General features: G+C 54.5%; 2 protein-coding genes and 1 long non-coding RNA gene across 10 annotated transcripts in view; 2 read left to right on the top strand and 1 right to left on the bottom strand.

Annotated features, from left to right (window-relative positions):
- Window positions 1-1,013, top strand: part of AIFM1 (apoptosis inducing factor mitochondria associated 1) — a 28,627-nt gene extending 27,614 nt beyond the window's left edge. Inside the window, exons 15-16 of the mRNA XM_082377781.1 lie at window positions 235-431; window positions 748-1,013. Coding sequence (XP_082233907.1) covers window positions 235-431; window positions 748-819 — 269 coding nt within the window. The 3' untranslated portion in view covers window positions 820-1,013. The remainder of the gene's footprint in view (window positions 1-234; window positions 432-747) is intronic.
- Window positions 1-15,020, bottom strand: part of LOC309620919 — a 36,957-nt gene extending 21,937 nt beyond the window's left edge. Inside the window, exons 1-3 of the long non-coding RNA XR_014239733.1 lie at window positions 14,882-15,020; window positions 5,553-5,718; window positions 4,869-5,384 (exon numbers count right to left, since the gene is read on the bottom strand). This is a non-coding gene — a long non-coding RNA (uncharacterized lncRNA). The remainder of the gene's footprint in view (window positions 1-4,868; window positions 5,385-5,552; window positions 5,719-14,881) is intronic.
- Window positions 7,363-22,380, top strand: part of ELF4 (E74 like ETS transcription factor 4) — a 47,854-nt gene continuing 32,836 nt past the window's right edge. For 4 of the 8 annotated variants that reach the window (XM_082377777.1, XM_082377780.1, XM_082377773.1 and 1 more), the window contains exon 1: window positions 15,131-15,268. The gene's annotated coding sequence lies outside the window, so the exon portion shown is untranslated. Of the gene's footprint in view, window positions 7,452-14,841; window positions 14,981-15,130; window positions 15,269-20,377; window positions 20,444-22,380 lie in introns of those variants that run through there. The other 4 variants (XM_082377778.1, XM_082377774.1, XM_082377775.1 and 1 more) reach the window with 3 other exon arrangements.

The raw sequence follows: 22,380 nt of genomic DNA, 5'->3' as shown, positions 1-22,380 counted from the left end.
GGGTCAGACTGACCCAGTGCCCAGGAGCTGGCAAGGAAGAGCTTTTGTTGGCTTTGTCAATGGAGAGGGGCTAGAATAGGCCAGTGTTTACTGAGGCGGCATAGAAAAACAAATCATTTAGAAGCAGCTTGAAGCAGGTGTTGAAAGATACTTGCCTTCTAAAATTTCCAAGCTCGTAAGAACTGACTTTGTTTTGTTTTGACTTTGCTTGTTTGTTTTGGGGATTGGCTACAGGGACTGGTATCCGATCAGAGAGTGAGACAGAGTCTGAGGCCTCAGAAATCACTCTTCCTCCCAGCAACCCTGTAGTCCCCCAGGCCCCCGCCCAAGGGGAGGACTACGGCAAAGGCATCATCTTCTACCTCAGGGACAAAGTGGTGGTGGGAATCGTGCTGTGGAACATCTTCAACCGAATGCCAATAGCAAGGAAGGTAGGTGCCCGTCAGGGCTCTGAGAGGAAGATGGGAGGTGTGGGCGGAAGCCGTCTCTGTGACTTCGTCGGATGTCCTGCCACGCACTGTCCACCCGGGTCAGACTGTGCCTGAGCAGAACAAAGGTATCGCCTTGGCTCGGGTATGTTTCTTTTTCACTCGGGACATGGCTGGGTAGCACGGGCGTTGGCACATGCTCACTCGGGCTTCGTAGAAAGCCATTCCCACAACTCCCTCCCAGTGTGAAGTGGCGACTGGCCCAGGCTGCCCTGGTGTGCGGCCCAGCGCACACACTCCTTGTTCCTCTGTCCCTCAGATCATTAAGGACGGTGAGGAACATGAAGATCTCAACGAAGTAGCGAAGCTTTTCAACATTCATGAAGACTGAAGACTGCTGTGGAACAGGCAGGCCCTTTGCTGTCCCCGACAGCAGCTTGGATGGGTAAAGGAGCGTTTTTTATTCAGCAGACTTCCTCTGTATGTATGAGTGTGAATAATCAAGTCCTTTGTGAATATTTCAACCATGTAGGCAAATTCTTAATGTTCACATCACTAAATAAAACCCGATTCTTCTAAATTAAATTCTCTTCTCTTTGAAAGGGAGCAAGTGTGTGAAGGGAGGAAAGCTGTGCATATTAGAGAGCAAGTCAATTGGAGCCACTCCCAAGTGCATCACCTTCCTCAGCCTTGTAATCCCTGCTACACACTCTCAGCTTCTCTCATTCACTGAACTTCTCCCTCGCCCCTCCAGACATCCTGTACGGACCTGCTGTGACCTCTGCCCGCAGCACTTGACCCCTCTCCCCTCCTCTGGGGAACATCCCGGTCTCTGAAGACTTTCCTGATCCTTCCAAGCCTGTTCCTTGTTTACATGTCTCCCTGCTGCTCTGCAGCTTCCTGGAAGCCAGAACCATGGCTCTCCTGTCTTGCTCATGGTTCTCTCTCCAGAGCTGAGCACAGGGTCTGGCTCACAGTGGGTGCTTAGTGAATCGTTGAATGAGTGTACACATAAACATGTGGACTAGACTCTGCTCTACCTGGGACAGCTCCCCTGTGTACCCCCCCAGCCCAGAACTGAACTGGTCTTGGGAGGGGAGGGCAGAAAAGACATTTACTGCAGACAGAAACGAAGGTTCGGAGACCTGCCGCCTCATGGCTAAGCCTGGAGCCTGACTCTGAGGGATTGTGGCCTCTCAACTCCTCCGCCCACTGTCCCCCAAACTAGAAATCTGCCCTCTCCTAACCCCTTTTATCTCAAATAGGCTTATAGGCATGCCTCACTTTACAAATGATTTCCTGGGAAGAGAAGTCAAAGTTTCATAAATCAACTCATTTTTTGCATTTCAAATTACTTAACTTTTAAAAATCAAATCTTATTTCAATTAAGAGGAAATTTTTACTACTTTCAAGAGTCCTATTGTGAATCTTCTTCTAAAGAGAAAATTATTACCAGGCTGGATTTTTTCGATATTGGGTTTGTTTAAAGGGAGTTGCAGCTACAATGAAATCCCTTCTGAACACTAGAACAGGACAAATGTCCACTTTAAGAATTAGCTGTACTAGAACAGGTTCTTACTATATGTATACAGGTTTAGTGAAATATGATCTGAGGCATGACATATCTAAGTCCATAATGTAGGTAGAAAACTCATCTAGTATCCTGTGAAACGGGACTTATTATACAGTAATTGCTGCTTACAAAGATCTTACAACTGTAAGATCCTGAAGTGTTTCACAAATCATTTTTTAAACGGATCGAATTGTGATTTGCCTTGTTTTAGTATCAGGTACAATTTAGTCTAATTCTTTGACAGTTGTCATCCTTGTATGGAATGTCATAATAATTCAGTTAATTAAAATGAAAGGATGTATTCTTCTATTCAGTGTTCATTGAGTGCCTACCATGAGCCAGGTAGATGGCAGAAGAGGAAGATGGAGAAAACATGGCCACTTCTCTTAAGGAGCTCCTGGTGTCAGTGAGGAAAGCAGACATGTGAACGCAGAAGTATAATATAGTCAGTTGTGTCCACAGGAAGATACACACCAAGAATGGACATCAGCCAGAGCATCTGTCCTTTGTCAACTACTGCTGCTAGATCACTTCCTAAAGCATCACTTGGTCCATATCCCCCCACCCTACCTCCTGGTGACATTGACTCCCTGTCACCAATCACATCAAGTCTGAAGCCTTCCATGGCGCTCTTGACCTCAGCCCACTCTGCCCTGCGGGCCTCCTCTGCCACAACTTCACGTGCATGTGCACACGCACATATACATCTGGTTTATTGCCACCTTTAAACTTCCGTTTGTGCTCTTCACATCTGGAACGCCGTCCCTATTCCCTTCTACGTATCCAAATCCCGCTCATCTTTCAAGGCCCAGATGAAGTCCCACCGTGGTGATGTAGTACCAGTTGGACTAGTGACCGCGCATGATTTCATCTCTGAACTTCGATTGCACCTACTGCCTTTGAACTTGATTTTGTTCTTTAAGTCGTTCTCTGCATTATTAGTGTTCACTCCCTAAATTGATTGCAAGCTACCCCAGAGCAGAGACTTTTTTCTCAGGATGGGGACAACATGCGCCATCCCCCAAAACCCTGGCAAAGTGCTGACCAAGTCCTTGGTTGCTTGGTTGGATGATGCTAGATAACAGGGCTTATTGTAAGAGTGAGCCTCTGCCTTGTAGCCTCAGTTCTCTCTAATCCAGGTTATCAGACCCCCATTACTTCACCCACTGCCACGACTTGCCACTTTACCCAGGATGCATTTAACCTGTTGAGGCCCCCAAGGATCGCAAGGACCAATTTCTGACCGTACAGACGACCAATGCCAGCTGAGGTTTGGCCCTTGAGAGCTGGCCTGTGATTAGCCGGGCCACAGCACAGCGCAGTACAGGGCTAGCCACACCCTGCAGAGTTGGGGCTCTGCCAAAGTATCCAGCTTTCAGGGCTCACCCACTTGACTTCAACCTCGCTTTTCTTTGCCATTTTACAACTGACATCTGGTGGTACCTTGGCACCGCTTCACGATGGTACTAACATTTGCCTGGCCACCTGTAAGGCACGGCGAGGGATGTCCTCGTACTTTAGCTGGAGAAATGGACCTGAGGGAAGGAAGTGTGTTTGATTGGAAAGGGGTCAGAGTAAGCCTCTTAGTGGAGGATGAGGTCAACATGTGTGACTTTTTTGTTGTTCTAATCAACAGGGCCTGTTTTGGAGACAAGAGGCTTAAAGTGAAAGGGAGGCGGGGTGGGGAATCCACAGTGACCTACTGCAGGCTGCTTCCTTGAAGGAAAATCAGCAGCCCCTCTAGAGACCCATTTATACAAAGGAACTCTCCCCTCCCTTCCACCACTACCCCTTCCCTTTCCCGCTCCTCTCAAGTTTGGCTGCTGCAATATCCCTTCTGTCCTTCCCTGACTCCACCTAAAGCTGGGCACCCTTGCTGCCCTAGAGGCCATTGGGACTCAATTCCAGTGCCTTGCTCTCTGGGCAGAGGGAAAGTCCTGCCGGGCGCAGAGGTGAAGTAAGACCGCCTCTGGCCTCTTTCCCATCTTATCAGGGAATTTCTGGCGGGCACAGACAAATGTACACAGAACCACACACAGAGACACACAGCTCAGGCCAGTGATGACGTCCCCCGCCTGGCTGGTTCTACAGATGGGTGTGAACTGGGTCAGAGTATAGGGAGGGTCTGAATATTTAAATTCTGGACTGCTAAGCCCTGGTTGGAAGACAGGGATCGTCTCAAAATGAACATTTTGGGAAAGAGAAACGCAGCCCCTGACATCTGGAAGCTGGTCTGGGACTGTCAGCAAGGCCTTGGTGTCACTAAAGACTGGCTTAACACGCCCCACTAGGCCTGGGTGTTCTGTTGAACGTAAACAGGTTCACGGGACATTAGAACCGTACAAGGCCACCCTGATCATGGTGGATGGAGACAAAAGCAAGACTACTCCAGAATCACGTGTGAACACAGGCAAAAATATGAACACTGCCCAAGCCACAGAAATGACCAAATACCGCCCTCCGTCCTGGCTAATCTAAGTGACTGCTGCTTCCTTACCAATTACATATTGAGCCTCGCTCCAGTCTGCCCTCCTATTGGATATGATTGATTCAGTAAGACACTCCCTGACAGCATCCAATCCAGAGCAAAGCCCAGCTTCCTTAAACCCTCCCCCAAATCACCCAGCCTGGCCTGAATCCTATAATAAGTCCTTCCCAGCACCCTCTTCCTGAGACACCCCATGGTTCCCCAGGGCATGCATCCTCCCTCGCTGCAGTGAGCAATGAACTCAACTGGTTCGACTGCAAGAGTGCCCTGGTGGTCTTTGGCTGGTGGGCATTGACAATTTGGAGACAAAGAGCCAAAATACCTTCGGGAGGCCCACCTGTGAGTTTTGCCTAGTCTCGTACCTTCTTGAAGACCTTACCTGGTCCCAGTGGAGCCTCCAAGGTCTGTGTCTCAGTTGGAGAAGGCCAGGAGTCGCATCTGGTGCCTGGACAGAGGTGTCTGGCTTCCCAAGCAGGTTCCCGCCTGTGCTCTCTTGGCATTTGCAGCACAACACAGAGATGCTTCTGGAGGAACACCCAACATGGGTGTTGAATTTATGAATACATACATACGTTCGTAAATGGATTTATTGGTCAGCTAGCAAACATACTGCGGAACTTGCTGCATGCCGTGGGCCAATAGGCCCCAGAGATAAGAAGATGAGTAACATACAGTCCCTGCCCTCAATGGCTTTAGAACCTAGTGGCGGACACAGACGGGTCAACAGGACCCATCAGTGCAACAGAAGTGCTGGGAGTATGATGTGTGAGTTCACATCGGAACTTCGTCACTCCTCAGATGGCTTTACTGTTCTGCTTCCATCTACTCCAGGCTTTTCTTCCACTGACCAAATCGTGTTTCTTCCTCCATTCTCTGCTTGTAACTTCTCTCATCTCTAGGAGCAGAACATGAATATGTTTTCTTAAATAAATATGTATAATATCCTGAATACAGAGGATGGAGCTGCCAGCCTCCTTGCCCAAAGAGATCACCCCTCTTCCTCTTCACTTTTCCTCAGCCCCTTCATTTTCCCTCCTTCCTCGCCCACTTGTTTTCCTTCTACCTGTGTTTCTTCTTCAGGTTCCAGTAAGTGCTCCCTGCCCGTGTTTCTTCCTCCCGAAGCTGGGGAGCACAGCGGAAAAAGCGCTCTTTGGGATTTGCGTCTCAGCTTTGCCACTCACTCCTGGATGACCCAGAGCAGCTAATTTCCTAGGTCTCGGCAGCCTCATCTGTAAAATGAAGAGAACAGACTAGATCATCCCTCCACCCTCAGCTCTAACATCCTGTGTATGGAAAAGTCTCTCAGGTGCTTGCCCAGGACTTTCTTCATCTCTCCATGGACTCAGTTGCCTTTCATCTCTAAGTCTAGAGCAGATGCTAATGGGACCCAAAGCCTTTGGCAGATGTCTCCCCACATTGCCTCTGCTGTCCCTTTGGCTCAACAGATTTTTTGTTTGTTTGTTTTAGTTTGAGGCTTATGATTCTTCTTTGACTCAGCAAGCAACATTTAGACCTAGGCCCCTAGAAATCGCTGCTTGCCAGATTTGCTCTCCATGGAGAGTTTGACAGCCTTAAAACTACGCTCCATGAAAGCCCAGAATTTCCCCAGGAAGGCTTTATGGTGAGACAATGCTCAGCCATGATCCTAGCACATATATTCCTACACAAGCATTCAGTGGCTCCCAATCCCCAACAAACACACCCTGCAGAGCTGGCCGGTGAACAGCCACCTTAACCCAAGCAGCTTTCAACTTGATGCTGAGATAATTAGCTCAGAAAACCCCCCTCATACCACATAAGCCCCAAGTCCTGAGACTAGCTTGTACACCCCCTTTGCTCTTAAGTCCATGGCCATTTCCACGTTGGCCATGGTCCTGGCAGAGCCCTGCCCTGAAGTGCAGGGACAAGTGAGCCAGGAAGCTGGCAAGCTTCACCACCCGATTCTTACCATAGAGACAAAAGGAAACTGCATACAGGGAAAGAACGAAAATCCAGCACTGTGATTTGCTAGGTGGAAAAGGATGCTTAAGGATCTCTGTGCCTCCAGAGGGAAAGGGGAGCTTTAGGTGTTTCAGAGCAGGCCTGCAGAGCCCCGCCAGCGTGAAGCCTTCCTTGGCCCAGGCCTGAGGTCCTCGGCCACCTTTATTGAGACTAATATCCCAAGCAGCCTGAGTGAGATTCGGGTCTCCCACTACAGTGGGAGTCCTCAAACTAGTGGCACAGTGCGGGGTGGGGGGGGGGCAGAGACTGGTGGTGAAAACAGGGAATCCTTGGCCTCAAAGTCACCCCCACCTCAACCTGGCCTGGGCCAATACCAAGTTGGGAGGTATTCTCTCCAAAGGGAGAAAGGCCACATCGACCTCTCAGGCAATTGATCAGCTTGACTTAATGCAGGGGGTGGAGGGCAGCTCAAAGCTCAGAGCACTCCGCCTTTGTCCCCTTGGTGGCGCCAGCCCTTGTGCTGGCCTCTTCACTAGAACAGGAGGTTCCAAAGAGACCTCAGCTTCCAAGTGAACTCCCCAGCCAGTCCTGAAGCAGCGAGGCTCACTGCGTGAGATGGATAATTGCAAAAGAATACCTTGATGGGAGTTTTGCCCAAAGTTGCAAACGTACACTGCCCTCCCAGGCATCACCTGTTGTTCCCCAGAATAGAGCGGCGTGGATGGGGCGGAGACCGAGCTTGGTGGTCTCCACGAGGACTCCCGCCCTCCCGCCGCTCCTCTCCCAGCTGCCCCACCGAGTCCTTCTCCAGGAGTCCGGACCCGCCCCTTCGCGCCCGACGGGGAGCGAGGAAGGGGGGTGGGCAGGAAAGAAGGGATTGAGGGGAAGTTTCAAGGGGTGTGCCGGGGAGGGGGCAGGATTCTCATGAGTCAGCGGATCGGGCTCAGTGTGACTTCACTGCTTCCCGAGAAGAGGCGCCCGGGGCAAGAGGCCGCTCGGAGTGCAGCCGCTGGAGTGGAAGGTCGGAGCGCTGGGCGGGGCTGCGGGACGGGGTTCGGGGCTGGCCAGGTCGCTCGGGGCCGGGGCGGCGCTAGGAGGCCGCTGGCGAGCGGGGACCGCTCGGGGCAGCGGCGCCGACCTCTCCCCCTCTCCTCCTCCGCCGCGGCCAGTTCCCGCCTCGGCCCGAGACGTGGCGCGCGTTCCGCCTGTAGGTGGCGCTGCTGAGGCGCCGTGGGCGCGCTGCTGGGGGTCTGGGTGGGGAGCTCTGCCCCCGCGGGGAATCCCGGGGGTGCAGGGTGGGCGGCGCATGCAAAGGGATGGCGAGGGGAAGGCGCAAGGGGCCGCCATAACCCCCACTGTCCTTCGGGCCCGGCGCTCCCACCCGAGTGGCGGCAGAGTTCGGAGAGCCGACCTGCTACGTTAGCGTCCAGGCGTGGGGCCGCCTGGTGCGCGCTTCTTCAGGGTCCCTCGGGGCACCTACCGGGTCCCGCAGAGCTCGGGGAAGCTCGCCTCCAGCTAAGGGACCGCGGTTTAGGGACAGCGTTTCCTCTCCAGGGATGGCGCTCTTGACCCGCGGGCAGTAGAATGGAAATTTTGAATCGCTTCTCCAGCGTTAGGGGTGGGTTTCCCTGAGCAGCCACTCTCCAGCCTGGCTCCCTTGAGACCAAGGGTGCATCTTTTGCAAAGGGACAGGTTGTGGCCGGCGTTGGGGTGCAGTCTGGGACCAGGGCTCGTGCTAGGTGAGGGGTAGGGGCTCAGCTTTGGGCTAGATGTAGGGCGATGGTTAGGGATTCCATGCTTGTCAACCCGGTCTTCAGCAACTATGTAAAAAAAAAAAAGCGAAGAGGCCCATCTGGGGCTCAAACTTGCAACCTTGGCCTCGGTTGATAGAGCTTTGTGCCCTACCTCCGTGCAGGCCCTGAGCTCTAGTAGTCATGATGCAGCTGACCTTCCCATGTTGGTTCATGGTTATGTGGTGGCTGGTTAGTTAACATATTGAGAGTATCAGGGCACAAAAATAACCTGTGGCCAGACACCTTTAAGCTGAAAGAAAAAAGTTGTTAGGGGCTCCAGCCTCACCCTTTCCAGAAGCTCCAGTGGCTGGCTCTTTCCATGATAGAACTTTACGTATAAATATATGGATAGAGTGTGTCTCCCTTATCGGTGCCAAGATATAAAAGCTATGCCCTGTACTAGGGTTCTGGGTGCCTCTTCTCCTCCGTCAATCAGTCCAGCTCCTCTGCTTTCAGGATGTCCAAAGCCATCTGAGAAAGTTATCTAAGGATTTTCCATAAAGGAGAGGAAAGGGGGAAAAAAAAACCCAAAGGATCCTAAACGTTCCCAGGTTTCACTGTGTGCCAGGAGAAATACCGTCTGTCTCCCGCCCAGACCTCAGAGCCCGGGCCTCCTTCCTACAGGGCGGTGCCCAGCTATTCCTGGAAACCCCCTCCTTTCTACCAACCCCTTCCCCAAAGTGTCTCCTCCCAGAGCACGACCTAGGAAAAGGATCGTATTGTCAGAGTTTGATGTCCCCCGTCCCCACTTTCTGTCCCCAACCTGACCTGCCGCAGTCCTCAGCCTGCCCCCTCCCTTGATGCCCACGTGCTGGTTTCTCCTCCCGGAGCAGGGCCTGAGCTGTGGCCTCTCCCTCCAGCCTGGCCCTGCGCCCCACTAGGTGACTGGGAGAGGATCTGATATACTAATTTGTGTTAATGTGATAATGGGCACTAATGGGGTCACGTGCTAACCACTGCCTCACTGCCTCAACCCCAAGTCGGAGGTTGCAGGCTGACTAATCTCCACAGCCGGCTGGGGGGGGGGGGCGGGGAGTGGGAGGAACCCAAGCCTCGGGACAATCCCAGGGTGCTGGTGCCTTCGAGCTGCTGCCTCGGTTTCAGTTTCATCCTTGGCTGACACTTTCCTCTGACGAGTGGAATTGCTTTGGTTTTCCTCCAACCCCTCTCCCCTCCGCGGCTGCCCCCCCCCCCTTTAGACTGCTAGCTTCCCTCAGCCAGCCCTTCACTTCGTGAGGGGAGAGATGGGAAGATAATTTGGCAGCGATGAGGAAAAAATGTACACGTAGACACCCTCAGACGCACAGGCTCACATACCACACTGCCTTGCAGACACACACATGCACACGCCCTCCACAAACACACACGCATGCACGAGGGGACTTGACACTCACATCCAAGAGTCGAGCCCGTGTGTGTGTGTGTGTGTGTGTGTGTATGCACACACTGGCCACGGTTACGCCCTCGCTCACATCTGAGGGACACACACGGAGTCACACATAGGCAGGCTAGGCCCTCCAGAGACCCATCCCACACACAGACCCACACACACACTCACACACTGTCACACACACACCAGCAGCGGCAGCCCAGTTGGATGGCTTCCTCAAAAGAGGGCTGGAAAGTTTGTTTGCTGCCAGTGAAGGGGCCTAGACATTCCGTGAAATGACTCATACTGCACCTTTATAGACATTAAATGTTGTATTTTTCTGGATTCGACAACAACAACAACAACATGCCCCGTCATGGGGGCACGGTAGGGGAAGTGAGGCGTGCCTGCACTCCTCTCGGGCCTCTGTCTAGCGCCTGCCTCAGGCTTGTCCTCGCCTCCCTGTGGGATGGGGCAATCCTGAAAGGGCAGAGTCCTTTACCTCCTGGTACAAAGCGCAGCCTGGAACCGCCCCTTGGCAGGAGGTGAAGTGGGTGAAGTCGGGAACCAAGTCCCCCTCACAGCCCCTCCCCATTATCCCACCACATCCCCAGTCCCGAGGACCTGCAGTCAGGCCCAGTGCCCCCACTTGGTGTTCCAAAATGAGCCCTTCGTCTTCTCTCCATCCATTCAAGCGCCCCTCCCCAGCTCTCCTGGGTTTGTCCTTACTGCCCTCTCCCGCACAACTCCAGGAGGCGCCACTCGCCGTATAGAACATGAGCGCCCCATATAACGTGACTGCAGCCCCCTCCTCTCTCCTGAGCCTCTTCTCCATCTGAGGAGGTACCGCCCAGCCCAATGGCTACTTGTGTCCCTGTCCCCCAGCACACTCAAGCGCCAGGGAAATCACTCGCTGCTCTCCTTCCTCTGGCAGGGCCTCCATGTGCTGGCATCCCTCTGCACCCCCGTCTCGAGCCCTGCCCCCTAGCAGAAGCTCCTTGGGCCAAGGCCTCCCTAGGTCCACTCGTGTTTCCTGCAGCCTTGAGGAGAGGCACCTCTGGAGTGTCATTTGGAATCCCCGCAGGGCTGAGGGGCACAGCGAGGCTGCCCACCACACAAGATGGGTGCTGAGCCAGCAGATGTCGGGGGTTGAGGGGTTAACTCTAGTTCCACTGGACAGTGGCCCAAAAACTCTGGATGCTGTGCTGCCTCTGATAGGTGCCCCAGAGCAGGCGCCTGCTCTCGGCTCTTCTCCAAGGGACTTTTCCAGGCTGAGCCTAGGCCCCAAGATCGGGGCTAGGGACCAGTGGGATTAGAGACTCCAGAGGGCTTGCCCTCATTTACTGAACTCTGCCTGAGCCAATTCTTCCTTATTTTTTGCAAATGAACCACAGGGTCGGGTCCCTCCCCCTACACCCACCCTCCAAATCTCCCGCCAGCCCAGAGGCACTGAATCTGTTTCCCAAATACAGTATTAGGCCGGCTCCCCTGGCAGTGCGTGCAGTGGGGACAGCGCCTCCCCGCAGCCGCTGAGCCCAGGGTGGACACGCAGAGCACTCACTCAGGGCCCGTGGCACCTCCTATATCTGGCTGTCATCTCCCTCCAGGCAGGCCCCTGAGCTGCTGTCTGGCCCCTCCAAAAAGTGAAACCCAGCGCTCCTCTGAAATTTTGTAGGGGCTCTGAGGATGCCAGGTCCTGTCCCAGTAAAGGCCTGGAGGGGAAATGGAAAGCTCTCCATTTTAATGAGAGAAGGGGTGGGTGAGGGGTGGGGACCAAGCGGCTTTCCAAGAGCCCCAGCCAAGGAAGGTGGCTGGCCAGATGAAAGTCATAATCTGGGAAGTTGCTCCCAACTACATTCTCCCACCGGCATGCCTGTGCTTTGACCTGGGCACCCCACCTCCGTCACCCCCCAGTATGTGCCAGACAGTAGATCAGCTCGTCTCCCGGGAAGGAGCACTCTGCTATAACCTATCCAAAGGAATTCTTCTCTCTTGCAGCTACTCAACAATCTTTTTAGGACAAAAACTCCTTATGATGCCCAGCCACAGCCTGGGACTTAGAGATTTCTGTCCATCATTTGCATCTATCTAGGGCCTCGTCGTGTCAACCCAACAGAGGCAAATCTGGAGTTACTGAACATATCAACAGAGGAATGATTGCGGGCTGTATAGAAAGGATTAGAGGGGACATCTCAGCTTTACAGGTGGGAGGATTCCTTTTAAACCATAACTTCTCTCCTGACTTTTGAATATGCTTCTCATTCTGAAAGTCTGATTGATAGGCGACCTTTCTAGCATGTGTCTGTGGTGGAAAGTAAGGGCCATGGCCACAGAGGCTGTGGCACTGTGGTATTTTGTTCTGGCCACAGGTTTGAATAGAATTTGTTGAGGCTAAGGGGTTAAGGGAGGGAGGAAGCAACCAGCCACCTTGTTTCCAGAGAACCTGGGGTGATTTGCAGGAGAACATAGGCTAGCAGGCACCGCTGAAAAGAGGGGCTGAGAAAGTGGCCAAGGTGGAAAGGCAAGTTGAGTGCAGAAGCGGGGAGGTGGCCCTACACAGGCTCTGGGCAGCCAGGAGGCCCCTCCTCTTCCAGGAGGACCCCAGTTCTGAGGGTCGAGAGGACAGAGTTGGGGTTGGAGAGTGGGGGGGAAACAGGGCTGGAAGGAGAGAGGCTGAGAGCTGGATGGCGCAGCCTGGGCATTCACGGGCAACTCGAGAAGGGGAATTCCTGCCAAGTCAGGGAATGAGCCATTGGCAGAGACATCATGCCTGTCGTCAGGAGTGGTGATCTCAGCCGGCTGGCCCCACCTGGCTGGGGCTCACCCAACGGGTAAGTGGAAGAGCGGGGAGCCAGGTGGGGAAGGGCTGGGCAGCAGCAAGGTCATCGGGAAGGGCAGCCTGGCTGACCTGGAGCCGTGGAGTCAGGAAGGTCATTCCGGTGGCCTAGGGCTCCCTAAGGCGAGGGCAGCACCAGGTTTTCATCAAGGGGGTGGGGTTTGCTTTGGCTGCAACTCCCAGATCATGGGGCTGCGGTTAGTTCCGAGTGGCTGCGGAAGGTGGGAACTTATGGGATTCCCACAAGCCATAGGCTCCAGGTCACTGGCAGGCATCAGGGCCTGTCACCATAAGCTGGTGGGCCCGATGCTGTCCTCTCTCCCTGCCCATCCCAAGAGGAAGGCCTCTCCTCTGGCACTTCCATGCCTTGAGGCTTCAACCTTGGTTTAAACCACAAACATTCATAGGAGGCATCCACCATTCGTCCTCAGCAGCTTCCGGCCCTGGCAGACTTTCTCCCGATAGCTGGGTTGAGGAAAAACGAGATGAGACAGAGATGGTGCTGAAGGCAGCTAACGTTTATTGAGGGCTTACTAAGCACCAGGCACTGCCACAGACACAGGCTATCTCATTCAAGCCTCACCACAGCCTTGGGAGGTAGATTCTTATTATCTTCAATTTAAAAATAAGGACAGTAAGGCTCCGAGAGTTTAAGCGACTTGCCCAAAGATACACAGCCGCTAAATGGTGCAGCTGGAATAGGAACCCAGGTCTGTCTGATGTTAGAGACCACTGAACTCTCAGCAAAATGGGAAAGTGTGTGTGTGTGTGTGTGTGTGTGTGTGTGTGTGTGTGTGTGTGTGAAGGTCAAGTAAAGGGGGTTTAAGGATGACTGGGACCTACCACAATTTTGAGAGGGGAGCCTCCCTGGCAAGAGAACAACAGAAAATTGTTGTGTCTCCTGATCCAGAATCCCCTGGGGAAAGTGTGCCCATTTACAAGAGAAAAAAACTGGAAATTTGCTCTCGGCACTTATTTCAGGGACTTAACTTTAGGTGGCCAAGAGGTCTCAAGGTGCCCCGGTGCCCCAGTCCAGCCCCTAGGTCTTCCCCCGGAAACCTGTAATCTGCAGCTGCCTTCGCCACCATCATCCACCACCACTCCTGCTCCCCAGTCCTGTGCCAGGGCCTCTCCTTTCCCAAGGCTGGGGAAGCAGACAGATGCTGGTGGCTGAGCAGGTCCCTGAACCTCAGGCCCTTGGTCCACCCCCACCCCCCAGAGAGCCCTCCTCCCCGGGGCCCTTTCCGCTTTGCTGCTTTCTGCCCGGGAGGTAGATGCCTCCTCCAGACCATACAGAGCCATAAGAAGTGAGAATTCCCAGCCAACTCCCTCCTAGAACCTCCTAGCTGTGGGACGGAGGAGGGTGCGGGCTGGTATGGATGCTGGGGCAGGTCAGAGTAGAGGGTAAAGGGGAGGCAGAATGGGAGACTGGGGTTCAAGTAGATGCCTCAAGCAGAGCAGCCTGGCTCTGGACAGAAAGGGGCATGAGCTTTTTCCCAGCACCCCAACTCTGGCTACCTTTGCACCTGCTGCACCAGCCCCTCTCCCCCCAATCCTTCCCCGGATTCATATCCTCCCGGCCTCCCCCACCCGGAGCCCTAAGCTCGACTTCCCTAAGAAATCCCCAAAACTCTCCAGTCGCGCCAAGTGCACGAGCATTTGGCCAGGGATTCCGCGGCATCTGGCATATCGTTCCCGAATTGTATCCTCTGGGCATCTCCTGGCCTCACCCACCCGCTCGGCCCGCCCTCACGCCAGGTCCTCCACACAGCAGGCGCTCAGTAATAATCTGGAGCGCAGGGCTGGAGCCAAAGGCGTCAAGCGAGTGGAGCGCGCAGGCCAAGGGGGCCGGACATAGCCATCCAGAGTCCCCCGGGAATGGAGCGGCTTTCTCTGCGAGGCATTGTGTAGGGGCTTCCCGGCCGGAGCTGCGGGCCCCGGAACGCGCCAGGTGGGGGCTGGGGCGCTGGGAGCGCGAAGTGGGCTCCGCGGGAGTCCTGCTCTCGCGGTTCCCCGGGGGCGAGCGAGCCGGGAGGGGAAGGAGAGGCCGCGCGGGCCCCTGGCACGGCTCCCCCTGCCGTGCTGGCGACCGCGGCGGGCCGGGGGTGGAGGGGCGCTGTTTCCACCAAGACGCCTCGTCCCTCCCTCGCGCCCTCCCCCACCCCGCCCGCCCGTGGTCCCTCCCGTCGGTCCCTCCCTCCGGCTCTTCCCTCCCTCCCGCCCTGCCTCCTTCGCGCCCGCCCCAGCCGCCGCCTGCGGGGACGTGTGTGTCTCTAGTGCAATTTCCCCTTTCGCTCGGTTGTCTGAGTGCAGGTCTCCGCTGGCTCGCGCCCCCCCCCCGGGCGCCCCCGCCGCCCCCTCCCTCGGCCTGACCCTCCCCGGCGTCCACCCGGCTCCCCCCGCACTCCACCCCACCCCCCGGAGTCGCTTTATCAGGGGCGCCGCCGTCTCACCTGGTATTTGCATCTCGCCCTCCAACTTGCCATTGGCGGCGCGACGTGTGGGAGAGCCCTGCGCCTCGCCCGCCCGGACCAGCCTGCCCCGGCGCCGAGGTGAGTCACGGGCGCGGGGCCGCGGGGGCAGGCGGGCAGGGAGGAGAGGAGGGAGGGAAGGAGGGAGGGGGACGGTGGCCCCGGCGGGCGCGGGGACCGACCGGGCGCCGCGCTCAACTTCCACTTCTCCTTTCGCCGGCGCCGAGGTATCGGCGCCACTCGCCCGGCCCGGCTTCCGAGGGGAGAAAGCGGGCTGGCCGGGCTGGGGACCCGCGTCTCGGCCCTCGGAGCGGGGAGGGGACCGCGGCGATCGACCCCGGCCCCGCTACCGAGCCCCTTCGGCGGCAGGTACGTCGATGGCGCCGGTTTTCGGAGCCTTCGGGGACCTCGGAAAGTTTGCCGGAGGGCGGGATAGGGGACGCCTGGGCCCCGGAGCGTAGGGGCTGGGGGCCCAGGGCAGGGTGGGAGAGCGGCGGCGTGTTGCGTCCCGCCCTTGCCTCGCCCCACCGCGTGTGCGTTGTGGAACCCGGACTACGGATCCTGGGTTAGAAGCTGAGTCGATTTCCCGAGTCGGGGTGGAGGCCGGTTTGCCCTCTCCCCAGGCAGCCCGGGGTCCGTGACTGGGCCTATCGTGACAGCCCGCCCCAAAAGCTCGGTGCCCGAGGGCAGGAGGTTGGGCCTCACTGGCGGGGCTGCTAGATTGATCTGGCGGCCTCTAGGGCTTCTGGGACCAGGCGCCTTAGGGTAACACACACTCACACACACACTCTCTCTTTCTCTCCCTCTCTCCACACACACGCACACGCACACGCGCGCGCGCACACACACACCTATGAACCTATGACTTGGATAATTGGGTCGCCAAAATAGAGACCTCTGTCGTGAGGGGCCGGAGTTTCCGTGTGAGCCGGCCGCCAGCCTTCCCGCTCCCGCGTTCCCGCTCTCCCGGGCTCTCCCGCCTCTCTGTTCCCTCCTCTGCTGCCGGCACGGGGACTCAGCGGCCGCGCAGCGCGGGGTCCCCTGCCGACAGCGCCTTGCTTTTGGAGACTGCTGAGGCGGCGGCTTTATGGATTCCCGGCCCCTCCGTCGCACCCGAGGTCTGCCGCCCTTCCCTCACTACACGGCCTTCCTGACCAGAGTCACCTCCTGACCCCATTGGCTCCGCGCCTCGGCCAGGTTCTCCCCGGCTGCCCACCCCCCACACGCCAGCAATGGGATTTGATGGCCGTTGGATTCCTGCCCCTCATCCTTCTGCCCGAGATAGAGGCCTGTCTGGTCCTGCAGCTTCTTCTGGTTAATGTTTGGCGGTTCATTGTGGCTAATCATTTTAATTAGCTCTTAAAGTGGGGAGGATCAGTTAACCTTGAACTTCTCGATTTTGGCCTGGTGGGGCCTCATATGGGAGGAGTGCTGGGGAGGTAGGAGCGGAAGTGAGGTCACCACCCCAGGGCCAGAGCCACCACTGCTTGGCCCCAACAGCTGGTGGGCACACCCATCAGGGACTCACCCACTGCGAGCTGACCCCTGGCCTGAGTGCCAGGTTGGAGGGGGGAGGTGAAGGGATCAGATCTAACTCTCTCCTCTGGGGAGACAGGACACTTTGGCACTGAAAATGCTCAGGGTCACGTTTGCACGGCAAGAATGCAAATTCCTCCTCGCAGTTAGTTATGTAGGGTTTTACCGGTTATAAGGCACTTTCTCAACCATTAATTCAGTAGACCCACAGCAGTAACAGATAACGGGGAGCTATCTTGAGTTAAGTGCAGGAATTAACTATCCTGGAGGACTTCCTATCCTGGCCAGTGTGGGGAAGAGGCTGCCTTGCAAGTGGTTGTCTCTGGGTTCAAAGCCCGGGTGGTGTGAGTTGCAGGGGTGGGGGTCGTGGAGCAGGCTCCACGTTGCCACCCTCACCCAGCCTCTAGCTGTGAGCCGAAGGAGTGGCTTGTTTGCAACTATGTCTGGCATTCCTCCCACTGCTGCACTGTTTGCTCGGTGGTTGCTCAGGAACTGGCGCCCACCCCTGGACAAACTGGAGGCCTGAAAGCAGCCCTCCCCCTGCCTTGAGCTAAGTGATGGGACAGCAGCTTCTGTCTCCTCTGTCCTATATGGGAATCTAAAAATGAGGGTGCTGTGGTCTGTCATTCAGGGGCCTGATTAATAGGATGTCCAAAATATCCCTAGCCTGCAAAATTCAGGGCCTCCCTGAGAGGCCCAGCCAGACGCAGGCTGAGGGGATTGCTTTCCCAGGGAAAGCCCTGCGCCGAAGTTTGGCCTTGGTTCTTGCGAGCCTCACCCCTCACCCCTCAGCTTTTTCATTTTCCCTCCCATCCCTAGAGCCAGACTGTCTGGGTCTATATCCCAGCTCTGTTATTTACTAACTGTGTGATTCCAGTCAATTGTATGCCTCAGTTTCCTCATTTGTCAAATCAGACCCACCTCATAAAGTTTTGCCAAGGATCAAATACATCAATACACATAAGCTGCTTCTTAGAACAGTGCACGGCACATGGTAAGCACAAGCGAGCCTTACGGTATTGTCTTACACGGTGCCTGAAACTCAGATTGAACTCAGCGAACATTTGCTGAGAACCAGTCCCCGTACTAGGCATCAGCGAAGGGGCAGTGAGGGAAATACAGAGGTGAAGAAGACACCGCCTGTCTTCCGGGGCTGTGTGTACCTTCTGGCATGGGCCAGAGTCAGGGTGGGGAATGTGGGAGGGGGCCAGAGAGGGTGGCTAAGTCATCTATATAAATAACCATAATTCGAAGCCGGGCTCGAATGCCTAATTCAAAGCCAGTGTGGGGAGCCAGGTACCCCAGACTTGGAGGCTTCTCCTTGTCTGGGGACACTGGCTGGGCTCTGGTCAGGACGCCACCCCTGGACAGAGGCCTGCCCTGGGATTTGGGTGAATGAGAGGGAGGGGGAGACCCAATTCCTGTGTGGGCTGCAGGTGGCAAGCATTCAGTGGTGTGATTTGTTGGTTTGCAGGACAGGACGGCGTTACTTAGGGCCACCCCCAGACGCCCCTCTAGCCCCTCTGCCTGCCACGCCCCCAGCACCTCCCGGAGGTCCCCCACCAACCTTGGAAGGGCCTTGGGCAGCCTTCTCCCCTCAGGCTTGGGCCTGACCCCAGCGCAGGCTTGGTTCTCTCTCCAGGATTTCTAAGCTGCAAAGAGGTTTCTGGCTTCACCGCCAATATATTCCCTTTGTGGTTCTCAGACTGAAAACTAGTTCTGCAGGGGAGAGAGGAAACTCATCCGAGGTACCCAGAATCCCATGGGCGCTTTCCTAGGGGTCAGGGGCTTTTCTCATCAACACCAACCTGCCTGCAAATCTCTGGCCGCTGAGTCTTGCGTGGCCTGTAATAGCGGCCGCACCGCTAATGCCCTATAGCTCGGACCCCAGCGCTGGTTGCCAAGGAACTGCTGGTCGGGGTGCTTATGACGGTTCTGACCTCATAGGGGCCGCTGAGTTTCAATTCAACGGACATTTATTAACACCTACTGTGTGCCCAACCTGTGCTAGGTGCTGTAGGGGAGACGAGCGAAGGGGGCGGGGTGGGAGAGATGACTAAGACACTGAGACAATCAGAGGCGAGGACAAGCAGCCAGGCCAGCGGCTGGTCAGGTGCTAATTGTGCTCCTTGGAGCAGGGGCCAGAGGCGGCCGGGGCTCTGAGGTCAGCAGCAGTTGGGGGAGGGAGGGAAGGCTTTGTGAGGGCCTCGGCTCTGAGCTAGACCTTGAAGGGGGCAGGGTGGCGCGGGGGAGATTGGGCTAGGCAGAAAAGGGCGAGAAGACGCCTTTCTCTCTCTTCCCTGGCCACAGGCTGACCTTCAAAGCCTCGATAATTGTTTGGCGAATGCATGTCACATAAAAGACTAGGTCAGCCAGTGTGGGTGGCTCGGTGCAAGCCCCAGTCTCCATCCCGGGAGATGCAAAGTGGATGGCCCAGGTGGGGAACCCAGCGCCCCCAGGACGGATTGATAAGACACAAAGGTTGGCCAGGCTTTCCCGCCCCACAAGCTGAGGGGATTTCATGTTGATCTCCTGCCTCCTCTGTCCCCTCCACCGCCCATGCACAGGCCCTGGAGGGGAGAGAGGGGAAAAAGAGAGGCAGAGGGCACCAAAGGGACAGGAAAACTGCCCCGCCACAGGTGTTCACTGCAGGCACGGGCTGGTTGAGTCCCATCTTTCCCCAGGGTCCTCGGATTGCTCTGGAAGCCCAGAGGTTCGGGTAGAGGATAGAGAGTTTCATTTTCTCAGCCAGCCGAGAACTAAAATGTCCCACATGTTTCTGTCCAGACCCCCTGGGGAAGGGCGAGGACTAGCCATGTATTTGTTCTGCGACTTTTGCATCTCCCATGCCTGGATGTGGAGGGGGACTTGGTCCTTGTTGGATTTAATTGGATAAAAACACCTGGACACACACATACCGCCCCCGCCATGCATCAGTTTTCCTCTCTCACTGCCCTCTTGCCCTGCACCCTCCCCAGCACATTGCAAAACTACAGAGGCACACCAGAGTGCCCTGACTTCTCGGCCTGGGAAATTGTGTCCTAACGTGAGTTTCTTGGCAAAGAGACCCCACCCAGCCTTCTCCCAGGGTGATGACGAGGGTCAGGCAGAGCAGGGAGGGGTGTTTCATGCAGGAGGATCTGCGAGGGAAAGTGCCAGAACATTTCTCAGCCAGACCAACAAGAAGCAAGAGGTTAAACAACTTGCCCAGATTGAGGAAGCTTTGCCCTAGGTTCCCATCTTCTCGAGGGACCATTTTCTTGTCCCAGTGCTGGCACTTCCCACTTCTCACTCCACCTGCCCTTCCCGAAGCTCCCTTCCTCTTCCAATCTAACCCAATATTCTTCTCGAGACCGATATTGTCCGGAGGAGGAAGAGCACAGGCTCTCTGTGTTCATATCCCAGACCTATCACTTACTGGCTGTGTGACTATGGACTAGTCACATAACCACTCTGAGTCTCAGAGCCCACTTCCCAGGGTTTGAGTGAGGATTAAATGAGATAATGCCTGTAAAGCACTCAGCATGGTGCCTGGCACATGGTAACCACCCAGTAAGTGTTAGCTGCTATTATTCTGTGGCTCTTATTATTATTGTTGTTGTTGTTCTTATCATTTCCTCCTCCCACACCCTTGACTTTGCCAGGCTCCAGGGATCAACTGCTTCTCTGGCAGTGCTGGCAGGGCACGCGATGCCCATTCATAAAACCAACAGGGAGATTTTCCACATCTTTCTGCTAACTTTTTGTTAACTCTGCTGTCACACAGGATAAGGAAGGGATGTGGAAGAAGATTGTGTGTGTGTGTGTGTGTGTGTGTGTGTGTGTGTGTGTGTGTTAAAATCTTTCTGAGTGGCAGGCAGTGCTGTAGTGAAGAGTAAAAATCAAGTCTTTAACATTTTTATTAACATTGCCATCTTTATCTCTTCACCACTTCATCTCAAGGTTCGTTCTCTGCAGGAATACGAGTGAGTTCGTTCCTTTGAGAGAAGGCCTCATGTTCCATCCCTGGCAAGTATTTAGCAATCATCAGTTTGTTGTTATTACCCTACTGAGTGTAGAATTCTGGGAGCCGACTGGCCAACCACTGCTCACTTTCTGCCTCCTTTCGCTCATGCCCAGAGGCCTTGGGTTGGGGCTGGGACACTACCTTTGCCCAGAAGAGTTCCTGGGGGGCTGGGGGCCACTCCCATTCCAAAGGCCTCCCAGAAAGTAACTTGGAGGTTCCATCTGCTAGCAAATGGATTTTGTTTGCTTGAGAAGCCTGTGACCACACACAAGGGCAGGAGGCCCTGGACCACCCTTGGACCACCCCTGAGCCACTTCACTCAGTCCCTTGGTCCCCACCCGTAGGCCTTGGGGGATGGGATGGGATGGGGGATGGGAGAGTGGGCAATTAGTCTTAACCTCCCCAAATTCCTGATGACCTGATAACAAGGAGGTACTTAAGACATAGATTTAGGAGATAATCTGTCTTTTTCCCATAATTCCCCCAGAGGATAAGAGAGGCTAGTTCAGCTCTGCTGCTTCTGTGGGAATCCATGCACAGAAAACACCTGTCTCATTAGGTGACCACTTTCTTGGCGCCACCCTGATCCTAAAAAAAAAAACACAGCAGGCCCAGGCCGCTGCTCTGAAGAATCTAAACCCAATTCTGGAGCTCTAGTAATACACATGCACTTAGCCTCACAGCGGGCGGGAGCTGAAGTGCCAACCAGCCTGTGGCACTTAAGGTTTGTAGATTAGGTGATGGTGGGTTCGAGGAGGGCTTACCTAGAGGAAGATCATTCTTCTCCCTCCTTAACTTAATTGGGGAAGGTCTCCTGGAAGTGAGAGGGCAGATGGCCTTTCAAAAGAGGAAAGAGAGCGCATTGGCTGTGCTCTAGGGGCCTTCCAGGCTCGGTGGGACAATAACATCGGCAGGAGCGTGAGCAAAAGATAAAACAACAAAACACATTCGAATCAGCACACTCAGTAAGTTCCAGGGTTCAGAATTTGTCTCCACTGGTGGCATCAAGGAATGTGTTTTCTAGGAGAGCGTGCGTGTTCTTGCCTCTTTTGTCTTCACTGCTCTCATATAGTGATACTATTGCATAGTTAAATTATGCAGTAATATTACTTGCTAAAATTACATAGTAAATGCTGCTGTTGTTATTTTACCCAATCTGGGGACCTTTTTCTTTCTTTTTATTTAACAGTTTTATTGAGGCAATATTGACATACAATAAACTGCACATATTTAAAGTATACAATTTGATAATATTTGACATATGTATATACTCGCGAAACTAGTCACCCCCGAAAGTTTCCTTGTGCCCCTTGGCAATCCCTCCTTCTCATCCCGAGCAACCACTTATCTGCTTTCTGTGACTATCAGTTAGTATTCATTTTTTAATTGAAATATACAAATCTCCTTTGACTTATGATGAGGTTACATCCTGATAAACCCATCGGAAGTTGAAACCATCCTAAGTTGAAAATACATCAATTACACCTAACCTACTGAGCACCATAGCTTAGCCTAGCCTACCTTAAACATGCTCAGAACACTTACATTAGCATACAGTTGGGCAAAATCATCTAACAAACACAAAGCCTATTTTATGATACAGTGTTGAATATCTCATGTAATTTATTGAATAATGTACTGAAAGTGAAAAACAGAATGGTTGTCTGCATACAGAATGGTTGTAAGTCTATCGGTTGTTTACCCTCGTGATCGCGTGGCTGACTGGGCGATGTGGTGGCTGCCGCTGCCCAGCATCACATATCGCTAGCCCGGGAAAAGATCAAAGTTCAAAATTTGAAGTACAATTTCTACTGAATGTGTATCGTTTTCGCACCGTCGTAAAGTTGAAAAATCATAAGTTGAACCATCATTAAGTTGGGGACCGTCTGTATTTGACATATAACATTGTGTAAAGTTAAGGTGTACACCATGGTAATTT

The sequence above is a fragment of the Balaenoptera borealis genome, assembly GCF_965194805.1.
Source record: "Balaenoptera borealis genome assembly, chromosome: X".
NCBI lineage: Eukaryota > Metazoa > Chordata > Mammalia > Artiodactyla > Balaenopteridae > Balaenoptera > Balaenoptera borealis.
Note: the sequence above shows the minus strand (reverse complement) of the source record. Positions and strands in the feature narration are given on the sequence as shown.